At 32.2% G+C, this 14,225-nt stretch overlaps 3 protein-coding genes across 3 annotated transcripts; all 3 read left to right on the top strand.

Moving 5' to 3' along the window:
• Positions 1-204: 204 nt before the first annotated feature.
• Positions 205-3,509, top strand: LOC128392806 (protein IMPACT-B-like). The gene is made up of 2 exons (XM_053352884.1): positions 205-1,342; positions 2,185-3,509. Exons 1-2 carry the CDS (start codon positions 886-888, stop codon positions 2,778-2,780), a joined length of 1,053 nt encoding a protein of 350 aa, XP_053208859.1. The 5' UTR covers positions 205-885; the 3' UTR covers positions 2,781-3,509.
• Positions 3,510-3,828: 319 nt separating this feature from the next.
• Positions 3,829-5,477, top strand: LOC128392879 (mitochondrial ribosome-associated GTPase 2-like). Its single transcript, XM_053352964.1, has 2 exons — positions 3,829-4,228; positions 4,314-5,477. The coding sequence occupies exons 1-2, from the start codon at positions 3,926-3,928 to the stop codon at positions 5,352-5,354; spliced, it is 1,344 nt and encodes a 447-aa protein (XP_053208939.1). The 5' UTR covers positions 3,829-3,925; the 3' UTR covers positions 5,355-5,477.
• Positions 5,478-6,767: 1,290 nt separating this feature from the next.
• On the top strand, positions 6,768-13,622 carry LOC128392878 (probable serine/threonine-protein kinase DDB_G0282963). The gene is given in 7 exon segments (XM_053352963.1): positions 6,768-6,812; positions 7,296-7,557; positions 9,830-10,250; positions 10,341-10,672; positions 10,675-12,714; positions 12,859-12,962; positions 13,100-13,622. Coding segments are annotated over 7 exon segments (3,288 nt in total). The 5' UTR covers positions 6,768-6,782; the 3' UTR covers positions 13,199-13,622.
• The last annotated feature ends 603 nt before the right edge of the window (positions 13,623-14,225 follow it).

Raw genomic sequence — 14,225 nt, 5'->3', positions numbered from 1 at the left:
GGATGAGAAGATGAGAAGATGAAGATGACAGAGGAAAGAAGATGGAACTAACAAGAGAGGGAGTAGAAAGGAAGATAAAGGGTAGAGGTGATGAAGAGAAAAAGGGGCAATTTGGGGAATCCCAATTCTTGGAAATTCAATTCAATCTTGTTGAGTGTTGATCTTTTTTTCTCTTGTTCTACAAAGAGAATCCTTTTTTTTTCTTCTCTCTCCCAGAAAGAAAGACAAAGTTCACAAAATGAACATGATCTTCATCTTCTTTTTCAGGTAGAATTATCTTCTCTCTCTCTCTTCTCCCTCACACACAGACTCAATTCTCTATGTTTACATCGTTTCATCTTCAATTGCATCTCAAGTGTTCAACTAGAAACATCTCAGGCCTTTGGTTATATTTGTTTCTTTTTCTTTCCCAACAATTGGTCATCTTTCGGTCATCATATTCTCATCCGTTCTTCTCAATATTTCATCATTTCTTTGACTTTTTTTTTCTCCATTTTTCCTCCAACTCTTTTCATCTTATAATATTTCCAGTGTTCTTATTTTCTGTTAACATCCTTTGACTCTCTCTCATTTGAATCATCCCATTTGATTTTCTCTCTCTTCTCGCCTGACTCATCAACATCATTAAGATCATTAGATTTGTTGATTGTTTGCTTAATTTGATTGTTTTCTCAACCTCTGACTTACTCGCCATCAAAAAAAAAGAAAAACAAAAGAAATTGAAAATTTTCTCTTTTCTTTTTTCATATCAACCCCTTCATTCACGTGTTGCTTTTGTTTTTGTTTTCACTTCATCTTTGTGTTCAACTTTTAATCTAATCCCAGGTAATCACTGTGTTAATTGTTTGTTCGTGTATTTAATTTCTTCAATCTAATTAGTTAATCATGGATAATGAAACACTTCGTAAATATGAGATTGAAGCTCTTTCAGCCATTTATGGAGATGATCTGATGCTGGAAGAGGAGGAAAGTCATGGTTTCTCCGTTACTCTAACTCATCCCGAGGAAAATGAGAAAACAATTAAACTTGATATTAGATTTTCTCTTGATTATCCTCTTAATGGTCCACCTTATTATACTCTAAGTGCTCCATGGATGTCACGTAATCTCAAAAGTAGATTAGTTGGTGAATTAAATACAATTTACTTGGACAATCAAGGTGAATCCATATTGTATATGTGGATTGAAAAAGCTCGTGAATATTTTGATAAAGATGAAAACGTTGATTCAATTAACGGTTCAACTAATGAAACAACCGGTGGAAATTCAATCACCCCTGATAACAATTGTGATGAACAATTAACACCTTCTTTACATGGTAATAAATATCAACACTGTTCAGGTAAATTTAATTGTTTCATTTTCGTTGAAATTTGATTGTGTGTCTTTCATTACCAACAAAAAGTAAATTTATTTGTTTGATTAAGAAACAATTTCAACAAAATTTGATGGATTTTGCTTTAATTGTTGCTACTTAATTGCAGTTTAGATGTAATTGTTTACTTAATTTTATAATTTCTGTTTGATTGTAACCTTGAAATTTTCACAGAATCATTTGTTTAATGATCAATATGATCAATTGTTTTTCTCATAGGATTAGTTTGATTTACATAATCCAAATGGGACAAACTAACTGTGAATGAGAAAACATTACAATCAAGGCTCAAAGGGATTTTACTATTTTAATCATTTGATGATGATGATTAAATCTAATTGTTTACCTTGAATTTGATGAGCAATTTATTTGTTTACTGGTTGTTTTTAGTTACCTAGAAATGGTTCAATCTAAAGTTATGGTAACTCAACTCATCCAACCAAATTGTCTTCGTCTTTGGTTAATTTGTTAGAAATCTAATTCTCTCTCTCTCTCTCTAACTTTCTCATCTTCTTGTTTCATCATCATTAACATCATCATCATCATCATCTCTCTATGGTTCAGTGATAAATTATCGTCTGGAACCAGAATCTTAGCAATCATGTCGATGAAGATTTTAACCATGAAACAAACTTCTTACCTTTCACACTAACAATTTCCATCAATCATAATCAAGTTTCTCTAAGTAATTAAATCAATCACTATTTAATTACTGATGAGAATAAGAAAACAATGTTAATTGTGTGATGGAATTAGAATTGATTATTGAAAGTTTTTGATTTTCTTTTCTTTTCTTTTGTCTCTCTCAGGTAAACTGAATGAAGATATTGATGAAGGAGGTGATGGAGGAGGCGGTGGAGATGAAAATGATGAAAATGCTGAATATAAATACGAGGAGTTTGATTATCATCATTATCATCATCATAAAGATCACAATGGAGTCGCTAATGATATTAAATTTGTCCATGGAGAGCCAATTGTTGATCGTCGAAGTGTTTTCCAAGCTCATATCTGTCCGGTTGATTGTATTGTCCAAGTTCAATCAGCTTTGGTCACTTTGAAGGCGAACAAGAAAATAGACAATGCAACTCATAATATTGTCGCTTATCGTATAGCCGGAGGCGGGGGTGGCAGTGGCGGTGGATCATCTCATCACACTTTCATTCAGGATTTTGATGATGACGGTGAAACTGCCGCCGGTGCCCGTTTACTTCATCTTCTTCAAATTTTGGATGTTAAAAATGTCCTCGTTGTGGTAAGTCGTTGGTACGGCGGAGTGAATCTTGGAGCCGATCGATTCAAGCACATAAACAATGTCGCTCGCGATTTACTCGTTAAATGTGGTTACATTGAGGCCGCTGTCCAAGAGAAATCAAATTCAAATCGAAAGAAAAAATCTAAATAACAATTAACTTTCAATGATTCTCGTTCAACAATTGGCTTTAATTATTGAGAATCATTTTTTCATCTCTCTCTCTCTTTCATCATCAATTTTTTTACTAATTATATATTAATCTCTAGCAATTAATTTCTTCAAACTAATCAACGTCTCATATAATTCATTCAACTTATTATTATCATCTGTCCAAATTAATACAATCAATTCAATTACCTCAAAGTTTCTTGTATATTGATAGTTTCGCCACTAATTGTAACAATTTGATCCATAGATCGATTAGTTCATTAATCGAAATCAAATTGATTTCTCCTTAATTGTCGACTGATGATTTCTATCTTTTCGTCAATCCTTATAATCATTTTCTCTTGGGTAAACAATTAATTAAAGTCTCTCTCTCTTTAATTCTTAATCATTTTGAGATTAGTAAATGTACTCAAATGTTTAATTTGAATTACTTTTCTCATCTCAAGAAATTAACTAATAATTCATCTTGATCATTTCCCTCTCACGATTTAGATTTATTTATAATCTAATTACTTTTTTATATATCCTTTTAATATTGGGACCTTAATTTTGATAATTTAAAATCAAACAATTAACATTAATCACTTTGAATTATCATTTCAAATGATTGATCTCAAAATAAAACCTTTCATTAAATTGTAACAATCTGATTAATCTCAAGACAACAAAGCATTTCTTAATCTCTGCCATTTTTTAAACTAAGAAAACAATTTTCCTATTAATCATTACAATTAATTTTAATTAATTGGTCTTTGATTGTAATAATTAAGAAAAACAAATTAAACTTTGTAAATCTCATTGAAAATCAATTGAATCAAAGTAAAAACAAAAACGATAAACAAATTTGACAACAATTAGTTTTCACTTTATTCTTTAGGTGATTAATTAATTTAATTGTCTTTTCCAATTTCTCCGAATCAACATAATCAACAATTTGATTAATTCAATTTTCTTTTCGCGATTTGAATTAACCGCCTTTTTTTTGTTTCTTTTTCTTGATCAACATTTTTACTCATATGTTTGGACTGTTTTGATTTTGTTACTTTGGTTGATTAACTTAATTGTCTTTGTTTGATTTTGTTTTTCTCTCAACTGGCAATTTAATTCATTTATTCATCAATGAGGAAATGATTTCTCCATTAATTAGTAGTAATTTCTATCCAAAAGTGTCTAGAATTTTGTTACAATCGTTAAGATTTTGTAAGAAAAGAGTTGCCAGTGATTCGGAAAAATGGATTCGTTTGGCTGCTTTTTATCGTGATAAAGAAGATAAATTAAATTGTCATTCTGATTCTGATTCAATTAAAGGTTATGAAAGTGGACGATTATCTACCTTTGAAGATGATGAAGGTAACCCTGTCTATCCAACTGGATCCTTATCATATGCAAAAGCATTAAAACCTCATAAGAATCGATCATATCATTTAAAGGTAATCAAAATCATTTATTAATTTATATCAACAAATTGTTTCTTATAGTAAATATTTCATTTGATTAACAACTTTTTCTTTTCAGAGTCATACCTTTCTTGATATTAAAAGTGTCAATTTTGTTGGTGGTAATGGCGGAGATGGTGAGATATCATTTCTACATCTTTGGTGTAACGACATGGCAGGACCCGATGGTGGAGATGGAGGAAATGGCGGCCATGTTATATTAAGAGCTGATAGAAGAATCAAATCTTTATCACATTTAATTTCAGTTTATCGAGGAAATCATGGGGAAAGAGGAATGAATAAAGATATGACAGGAGCCTGTGGAAAACATGTTCTCGTTGAGGTTCCTATCAATACACAGGTTAAAGAGCAAAGTGGGAAAATGTTAATCGAATTGATTAAAGATGGTGAAATGTTTATCGCTGCTCGTGGAGGTGCCGGTGGAAAAGGGAATCATTTCTATCTAACAAATGAAAATCGTCATCCCAGGGTAGCTGAATATGGTGGTAAAGGAGAGACGCGACAATTAATTCTTGAGATGAGGTGTTTTGCCCATGCAGGTTTAATTGGATTTCCAAATGTTGGTAAATCAACTTTACTTCGGGCAATTTCAAGAGCCACACCAAAGGTTGCTGATTATCCGTTTACAACTTTAGTCCCTCACATTGGTGTTATTGATTATTCGGATTATGAGCAAATTGCAGTCGCTGATTTACCTGGATTAGTTGAAGGGGCTCATCAAGATAAAGGTCTTGGTCTTGATTTCCTTAAACATGTTGAAAAATGTGTCTGCTTATTTTACGTAATCGATGTTAGTTTATCCGAACCATGGAAACAATTAGAAGCTTTAAGATATGAATTAGAACAATTTAGACCTGGATTATCTAAAAGACCCAATTGTATAATTGCATCTAAATACGATTCAGATGAATGGCAAGAAAATCTAAATTCATTAAGAAATTATATCTCAAAGGAAACTAAACAAGGTGAATTACCATTACCAGTGATTCCGTTATCGGGAAAATATGGTTACAATTTAACGGAATTTCTTAGACATTTACGAGCCTTATATGATTTATACAATAAGCCTGAAACAGATGAAGAGGGTTTTAATTGGTAATCAGTCAAGACAATTAATCTTAACAATTTGTAAAAAAAAACTTTCATCTTCTTGTAACAATTGTAAAAATCAAAGTCAAACAAACTCATTAAATGAAATCTCTTCGAGTAATTTAACATAGAATTTGATTTTAGTTGTAATTCAGACATTTTTTTTCGAAAAATACTCAATTTCCATTTAATTGTAATTTTTTTATAAGTTAATTATCTTTGTTTCGACTCCAAATTACGAAGAATTTACTAGACGTTATTAGTTAACGTTCCCTGACTTTGGAAAACAAGAAAAAAAATCTTGAAAAGGACAAACATTCAAGTCTAATTGTGATTAAATTTGCTCTTAATTGTGTAATTTACTTGAATCAATTGACCTTTCATCTGTGTCTAATTTGCTAATTACCAGTAAGTATCTTTGTTTGCATCCATTCAAAATGTGTATACTTGATCTATTGATTCATAATTGATTCATTTGTGTAATTTGTGTAATTTGTTGAGATATTTTCTCATTTTGATTGTTTATATTGATCATTTTGATTATTTTTCTCTAATTTTATAGATAATTGAACATGGCCGGACATGGTGAACACGTTGATGAAGCCCAATTCACTGGGATGTCCAAATATTTTAATTCTTTCACCAACACTGGGCGTCGGAACTGTTCCATTCTCACCCTTAGTGTAACCGGTGCTCTCATTCTTTATTTCACTAAATTTAGAAAATCAGGAAAAGAGGAGCCCAAGAAGTAAATGATTCCTCCAGTTACAATTATGGAAATTTAATTTCTTTTTTCTTCTTTATCTTTATCTTTTTAGGTAGCTCATGTTTCTCATGTTTGTTTTGTTCTTTTTCTTTTCTCCTTGTTAAAAGAAAAAAGAAAAGCTCCTTGACTGTTATTAATTATGTTCAAATGGTTCGAAACAGAATTTACTATTTAAACTGTAACAACATTCACATGTCAATAGGATGTCAATAGAGAGCTTCGTAAATAAAAATTATTATCGTTAATCTGGTTCCGCTGTTGATTAATTTTATCCTTTTCCTCGGGATAGAATCATATTCGGAATCAACCATCATCATCATCATCATCAATTGAGTGGAAAAAAAATTGTAAATTCTAAATAGTTAATCAATTTTCGGGTAATTACTCAAAGTGAATCAACGAAAATCTTCAATCTTGTAATCCGAATTTGCCAACCAATTAATCTTTATCTCGATATTCTCCCTGCAAACAATCAAATAACCTCAATGAAAACGATTTAACATTAACCAAATTAACCAGATTATCTGATTGATCGTCAAACAATTTAATAGAGTAAAGTTGAAACTCCAAGATGATTTAGAAGGTAAATCGTTTGAAATGATTATTGGTCATCCAATCAACTGACCATCATTAAGTCAATGGTGATTAAAAAGATTAACTAGTTAAAGTTAAATGTTTAAACCAAAAAAAGAAACCAGAAAGGTAACAAAGAGAGAGAGAGAAGAGATTAACGTAACCAGATTAAAGAGAAAGAGAAAAGAAAGACTCACTATTTTCTTCTTTTCTCTCTTACTCTTTTCATTCTTGTTCTTCTCTCTTTTTATATTCTCACTTATTTTCTATTCTCATTCAGTTTGTGTTTCTTTTTTCTCGTTTTAGTTTTTTCTTTTTTTCTTTAATTTCTTCTTGTGCCTTAATTAGTTAATATTCTTAATTGTTGACCATCACATGTCAACATTTATACGAAAAGAATAAATTTTAATTAATTTAGTTCTTGTTGTGATTAATGTGTCTTTCTAATTAAGTCTATAGATTTTCTTCTTGTGGTTCATTTAGTTTATTGGTGTTTTTGTGTCTGTATGTGTGAGTGTTTTTCTTGTTTGGATTGACATTTTTTTTGTTCTTTTCTAATTTCTTCTCACTTTTAATGAATTTTTTGTTCTATTGTGAATTCTATCTACAAAGTTTACTCCATTTTATTCAATGAAAAAGTTTATCTTAGAGAAAAATTTCTCCACTGGAATGACTGTTCATCCACTTTCTTCACAAGTACCACCGCCAACGAATTCACCACTTCTACAATCATCACCATCAACAACAACCACAACATCAACATCATCTTCATCCTCTTCTTTGTCACCAAATATTTTTACTTCTCAATCAACAAATGGATATAACAACAACAACTCCTCCAATAGTTCAACAACTTACAACAAATCTCATCGGGGTAGGAATTGTCATCGTCATTACATATCATTAAAACAATTTTCTATCCCTAACATTAGCCCACTAATTCATGTTGATTCAATTCTAATCTCAAAATTAATCCCTCTCATTATGTTAGTGGATAAAAAGGTTTAGTTAGTTTAGTTTGAACACTTTCGGCTCTACCAATGTGTTAACCCGCTTCTCAGCTGCCTTCGCCTTTTTCTCTTCTCTCTCTGTCTTATATTTAAAATGGATGAAAGTTTTTTCTTATATTTTCTTATTTTTCCTTCTTTGATTTTGACTTTACTTCTTCTGTTCTTCTTATTTCTTCTCACCGATGTTCTCTTTCCCTTCTCTTTTATTTTACTCTCTCTCCTTCACATTTCTCGTACATTAATTTAGAGTCAAGGTCATTTTTTTGTAAGAATATCTCTCTCTCTCTCTCTCGCTCTCTTCTTTCTCTTTCTAGTAGCTGAATAGTGGAGAGTTTAAGTTGTATATAGTATTTAGGCCGATTCAAGTTTCGAACCGGATTGATTAAACTTGCTTGCTAATTATATTTCTCTAGATGATTTTTTTTTTACTACAATTTAATCGCGCCAAGTTGATTTAATTTCTATATGGATTATTGCTTGTTAATTTCTCTTTTTTTTCTCATCATCCTGTATGTGTGTGTGTGTGTGTCTATCTACCTTAACAATTGATAACTTTGCTTTTATGTTTATCAAATTTAATTTGAGTTTCTTTTCTTTTCTCTTTCTCTCTCTCGCTTTTCCTAATTTCTTTGTTCAGTTGTTGCTCAAGAATCAAGAAAGTGATTCCGTCAATTATTGCTACACAATAATACAAAACATTATCATGTATCCAACCAGATTAAATTCATGTACCTAAAATATTAGCTTTTTTTATCCGTTTGGAGGTCGTCAGTGAGCTGTGAGTCTCAATTGTTTTTATTTTGTCCTTGAAGTCTTGACTATGCAAGTTACACCGTAATATGTTTATATGTAATTTTGTTTATGATGGAGACCAGATATCAAGTGAGCATTAGAAAGAGAGAGAGAGAGACATTGAAAAAGAGAAGATAAATAGAAAGAGACTCGAGAAGTTTTGAGAGAGCTAATATAAAATGGATGTTTAAATCTGTTGTTGGCTTAACCGGAAAAATTTTTACATTGACTGTTAAATACTATCCCCTCTTAGTCCCCTTCTCACCCTCTTTCTTTTTCTCCTTCTCCTTCTCTGTTTTTCTCTTTCGTCTTCTTCTCTCTCGCTCTACCTCGTCCCGTTCTCACCTGAAGAAAGAAGTCAAGAGAAGAAATTGAGACAAACAGACAGAGGAAGAGAGAAAGAGGGAGGAAGGTTAAGACCGGAGAGTAAGATGATGATGTTAGTGAAGAAAAGAAAGATAAGACATTCTATTGGAGATGGAGAAGAACAACTAATAGAGAAATAATCCTGGGAAATGTCTGGTTAAATAGGAAGAGGGAAAAGGGCAAAGCAAAAAACATAGAACGGAAGAGAAAGAGAGAGAGAGATGAAGATGATGATGAGGAAAGGAGAAAGATAACTATGGACCTTTAAAGCGTCAGCTGAGTTATGTGAATGAGAGAGAGAGAGAGAGAGAGAGAGAGAGAGTCATAGAGGAAGAAGTAACTAGACGAAGAGACTTTTGACACAAGCTATTTGGTGAAGATCGAAAGAGAGAGAAAATTAAAGCGAAGTAATAACAACAAACTTCTCCCTCCCTCCCTCTCTCTCTCATCCTCTGTATTTATCTCTGAATATCCTCACATAGGAAAAACCAAAGAAAAACATAATTGAACCCAAACTGAGTTAATGTTGATTCGACTCGGTTCAATTTCGAAGACACGAAATTTGTTGCTCAAGTATCGATCTTCTATCATAATTCAATTTAGCTTCTGCCTTCTCAATGCGACTCATCCGATTCCAATACCTTCTTTTTATCATCTTCATCCTTTTTTAATCTTCCATGTTTATGATCATTTGCGATTTTTCAACTTTCAATTGTTACTCTCTACCTGATATTTACTTTTAGATTGTTTGTTTCAACTTGAAAACAATTAATCAAATCTCCCAATTATCGGCAATTTTGATTCAATTATCTTTTTTCTCTTTGTTTTGGTAGAAAAAGCAATATAACAATTGATTTTAGTGTTTCTACTTCTCCGTTTTCTTATTTGGAATATTTCGCATCTTTTATTGTTTTCATCGAATAGAAATGATTAATCGAAATCTTTTGTTCTTCTCTCCTTATTCTTGTTTCCCATTAGGAGTTAATTCAAATCAATTGATTCATCCATCGGCTGCTAATCCAATCAATTCTATCGGTAATCATAATGATTCCGGTTTTCAACCTTACCGAGGTTCATTACCAGCCAATTCATCGTCTAGTCTTGAAGATGGTCTTCTCAATAGTGGACAACAACAACAACAATCTTCCTCTGGACCCTCTTCGGCAAATTCAGGGTCATCTACAACACCATCCGCCGCCACTTCCTCTAATATTGGAAATCATATATTACCATATAGTGAAAGGTTAAGATCAGCGGCAGTTGCAGCGGGTTATCCATACCATCCATTTATTGGTTCATCTCATGCAAATCCATCAGCACCTATGCCACAATCATCTCAATCTTCACATCACAATTTGTCTTCACATCCTCTACCTCCTCCTCCAACACAACCGTACAGGTAAGTTGGAAATGTTTGTTTACTTTTCCAATTTTAAGTTTCCAGTTATTTTAATGTCCATTTTTCCGGTTCTATCTTTTTTTCTCACAGAATTGATGATCCACTTTACCTTGAAAGATATGGTCTCATCCGATCCTCGTCAAATAATTTACACCAAACCTCAAATGTTCAACCATTAAGTCATTCCGATCTATCACCTGGACACACTTCAACGAACTCTAATGTGCCTTCCTATCAGATGAGCTCCCGTTACTCTGAACTTTTAGCAACACACCAGGAAAGAGTACTTAATGAGGAGACACAACGTTTACTTGGTCATGGATCTAATTCCAATCATCATCATCCTCATCAACATCCTCCGATCTCATCTTCCGGTCCAACAAATTACAAAATGCACTCGACCAACAGTGAACATGGATCTCGGGTCGAGATTATCCAAATAATGGTAATACATTACCAGGAATGTCTACCAGGGAAATGAATACAAATTCTAATTCTAATAAAAAACATCAACCTAATGGATCGATAACTATGGGCAATCCTGGTCCAAGGCCCATGAATTTAACTTCAAACACAACTGGTGTTCATCAAGGCCACAAGAAAAGCACCACCAGCGCTATCTTGGTTGATCTAAAACGAGAACATCCATCTCAACTTACTTGTCAACAATTTGGTCCTTCTTCATCACAAACAACAATCACATTTACAAATAGTCCAGTGACAACTACATCCTCATCTAATGTTAATAATCATCTTTGGAGACCTCAGATTAATGAACGAGATGATTCAAGACATCATCATGTAAATTCCAATGCTCACAATAGTAGAATGTTTCCCGATAATGTTAAAAGAAATGTTGCATTCGAAGTCCCAATCGATTTTAGTAGTTCGAAAAAGCAAAGGTTTAGTGATATACCAGGAGACTATTCCTTTAAACCATCAGCGGCAGTTGAACATCAGCCCGAAACTTTCATTCCCAGTAATCATTCGTCGCCATTTTTCATCAACTCATCGCAAGATCTTCAAGTTCATCTTTTAAAATCAAGACCTACACCTCAGTCATCTTCATCCTCGTCACAAGTATCGCAACAACAACAACAACAACCATCGCCACCTCCACTTCGTCAAATAAATTTCAATAACAATAACAACACATCACCATCGAAAAAGTTAACCAATGAAGTTGAACCTCAATGTCGTCAACCATTAAAATTACATCAACCGCCTCAACCTCAACTAGCGCAAGGTCATAAAGATCATTCTCCTCAGAAAAACGCTGAAAATATTGAGAAGGTAATCTCAAAATTAGATCTTATGGAAATGAAGCTAAAAGTAAAAAGGAAAGAGCGAGCTGAAAGAGCAGCATCTCGAGGATCAGTTGAAACAAGTGAAGATGAAGATGAACTCATCTACAGTGAAGAGGAAACTTCAGATGAAGAGGAAAACGAGATGAAAAAAGCGCGGTACCGATGCAAGTATATGATCACCACTGGGCCACCCGCTAAACTTGACGATAGACCGGAAAAAGTGGACTTTCTCAATTCCTTGGGACTAATAACCTTGCAACGCAGGAATGAGATCCTTTTTGAGAAGTATGTTTCCCGTCGTCGATTCAAATCTAAAAGTGATACTTATCCATTGGTCTCAATGTATAAGATGCCAAAGGCTGAATTTTTTGATTCGGAAAATGTTTTCATACAACCAACTGATATTTTACCCAATAGTTTATTCAAATGTGAAGACAAATTAGAAGATAAATTTAATTATATGAATTTACTTGGCCTTAAACATGAATTGAATGCCGATGAAATTAAGAAACGTGAACAGATCTGGGAAGGTGTTCTTGAAGAGAGAGATCGACGTCGATCAATTAATCTATCCTATGGAAAGATAACCAACAATTTAACCAAGGAAGCGCTCGATAAATGGTTCCAATATTTAACCTCACAACCAAGAGTTTACAATAATTACGATCGTTATAATAAAAACGGTTACCTGAACAATTATAACACCAATTTAAACTCTAAAACACCGACATTTACCACCGGAAGTTCCTCTTTCTCTTCACCACCTTCCCATGAGTGTAATTCTGTTCCGTTAGCAGTTAACAATTCATGGCACAATCAAAGGCGAACTTTAAATGTTACCTTAGATCGTAAACAATCAAAGCAATCAAAAACCAACTCGAAACAAGGTTTATTAAAATCTCTTGATAATAAAGAGATTTTATTAAATAAATCCTTGAAAATCAACAATCATGAAGATAAAATGAAAGATGATCTTCTCCCTCCCTCTTCATCGCGATTAAATAATAAACACAAATCTACCAATTTACAAATCACTGACCAGGATCGCCATGAATCAAAATATTCAGAAGCTTCGTATCACAATGATACATCTTCCGTCGGCTTCAAATGGCCTGGAATTGAAGCGATAACAACTGCATATGAAAAATATGCACTTGGTATAACTGAATTTCATATTTCTCATTAACTACCTTGACCTTTAATCCACAATTTAATTGTCCATTGCAATTTAACTTTTCTCATTCTTTTAACACTTAAACTCAATTGATACTAATTAATTTCTCTTCTTCTAATTTTAACAGAGTCCCAAAAAGAAAGAGAATCATTAAACGGAAGAATTGGACAATTGAAACTGACGATTCGCGAGAAAACCAATGCAGTCGACAAACTGTCAAAAAAGATCGCAGTAAGTTAATCATCTGTTAATTATCTACACGTTTTCGATGCTCTTAGTGAGGTTAATTATCAAATTTTCCTCATTAATCACGTTTTTTTTTCTTCTATCACTAATTTTCCTTCATTCATCTTGCTTTTTGTTTCCAGAATCTAACGAAAGTTCAAAAAGAAATGGACGAAGAAAGTGAGCAATACGAAAGGAGAATAAGTTCAATAAAGACACATCTAAATGAGATCGTATCATAATAACAATTAACTGGAAGAGTCAATTAATTTCAAAATCAAACCTCATTCAAGTGTCTAAATATTTTTCGCACAAGCGGTTAATCAATTTTTTTTTGGAAACCAATTTAATCCTTAATTCCTACTACAACTATAACTACTATCAAAATATCAAAAGGAGCTGATTTAATGACACTTATTCAAAGATAATCAACCCAACAAAAAGTAAAATAAGATAATTACAAATAATTATTACTTAATCATTGTAAATTAAATTGTAATCAATAAGTAAACTTGTGTAAGCAAATCAGAAGCAAACAAAAAAAATCAACCTACTACTAAATAGATTGTGTAATAAAAGATATGTCCAAATTCAATTGCATAGTAAATTCAAAAACCTTCATAAAACAAACAGTTTAATTAAACTTATTCAATTGCAGATAATCAACTAATTGTTTACAATTTGATTCAAATCACAATTTCAAAGTAGAAAACAAAAATTACTATCAAAGGTTAGTTTGAATCTCGAACACCGGTTGGCGCTCTGATCGATCAATAAGATTTAGAATCAGAAAAATTAATTAAATTAACTTTTGATTTGATTTTAATTGTTTCGTCTCTGGGTGAGTTTCATTTTCTCATTAATTGACTGAAAAGTCAATAGATTTGTTTCAACCTTTTGATGAATGAAAGTGTCAATATGAAACTAGAAAACCTAATATCTTTAATTACTACGAATTGATAATTTATGTTGACAGTTAATTGTTAACAAATTAAGAGTTGAAAAAGTTATATGAGTCTAATTGTTGACTGTTAACAAGTTTGCTGATAGTGATTTGGTTGATCGATTAAGGATAATTAGTGATTGATTCTGTTTGATTTAAAGACTTTTGTGTTGTTTTCTTACCCTTTTAATTGTTGAAGAAATGAAGTAAATCAATAATAATTTGAAACCATTCAATCAAATGAAAACTCTGAGATATTAAATCAATCAATATAATAATGATGATAAAAGTGAAATAACGTGATTAAGATGATTAAAATGATGATA

The sequence above is a fragment of the Panonychus citri genome, unplaced genomic scaffold, assembly GCF_014898815.1.
Source record: "Panonychus citri isolate SS breed McGregor unplaced genomic scaffold, ASM1489881v1 Contig00137, whole genome shotgun sequence".
Classification (NCBI taxonomy): Eukaryota; Metazoa; Arthropoda; class Arachnida; order Trombidiformes; family Tetranychidae; genus Panonychus; species Panonychus citri.
Note: the sequence above shows the minus strand (reverse complement) of the source record. Positions and strands in the feature narration are given on the sequence as shown.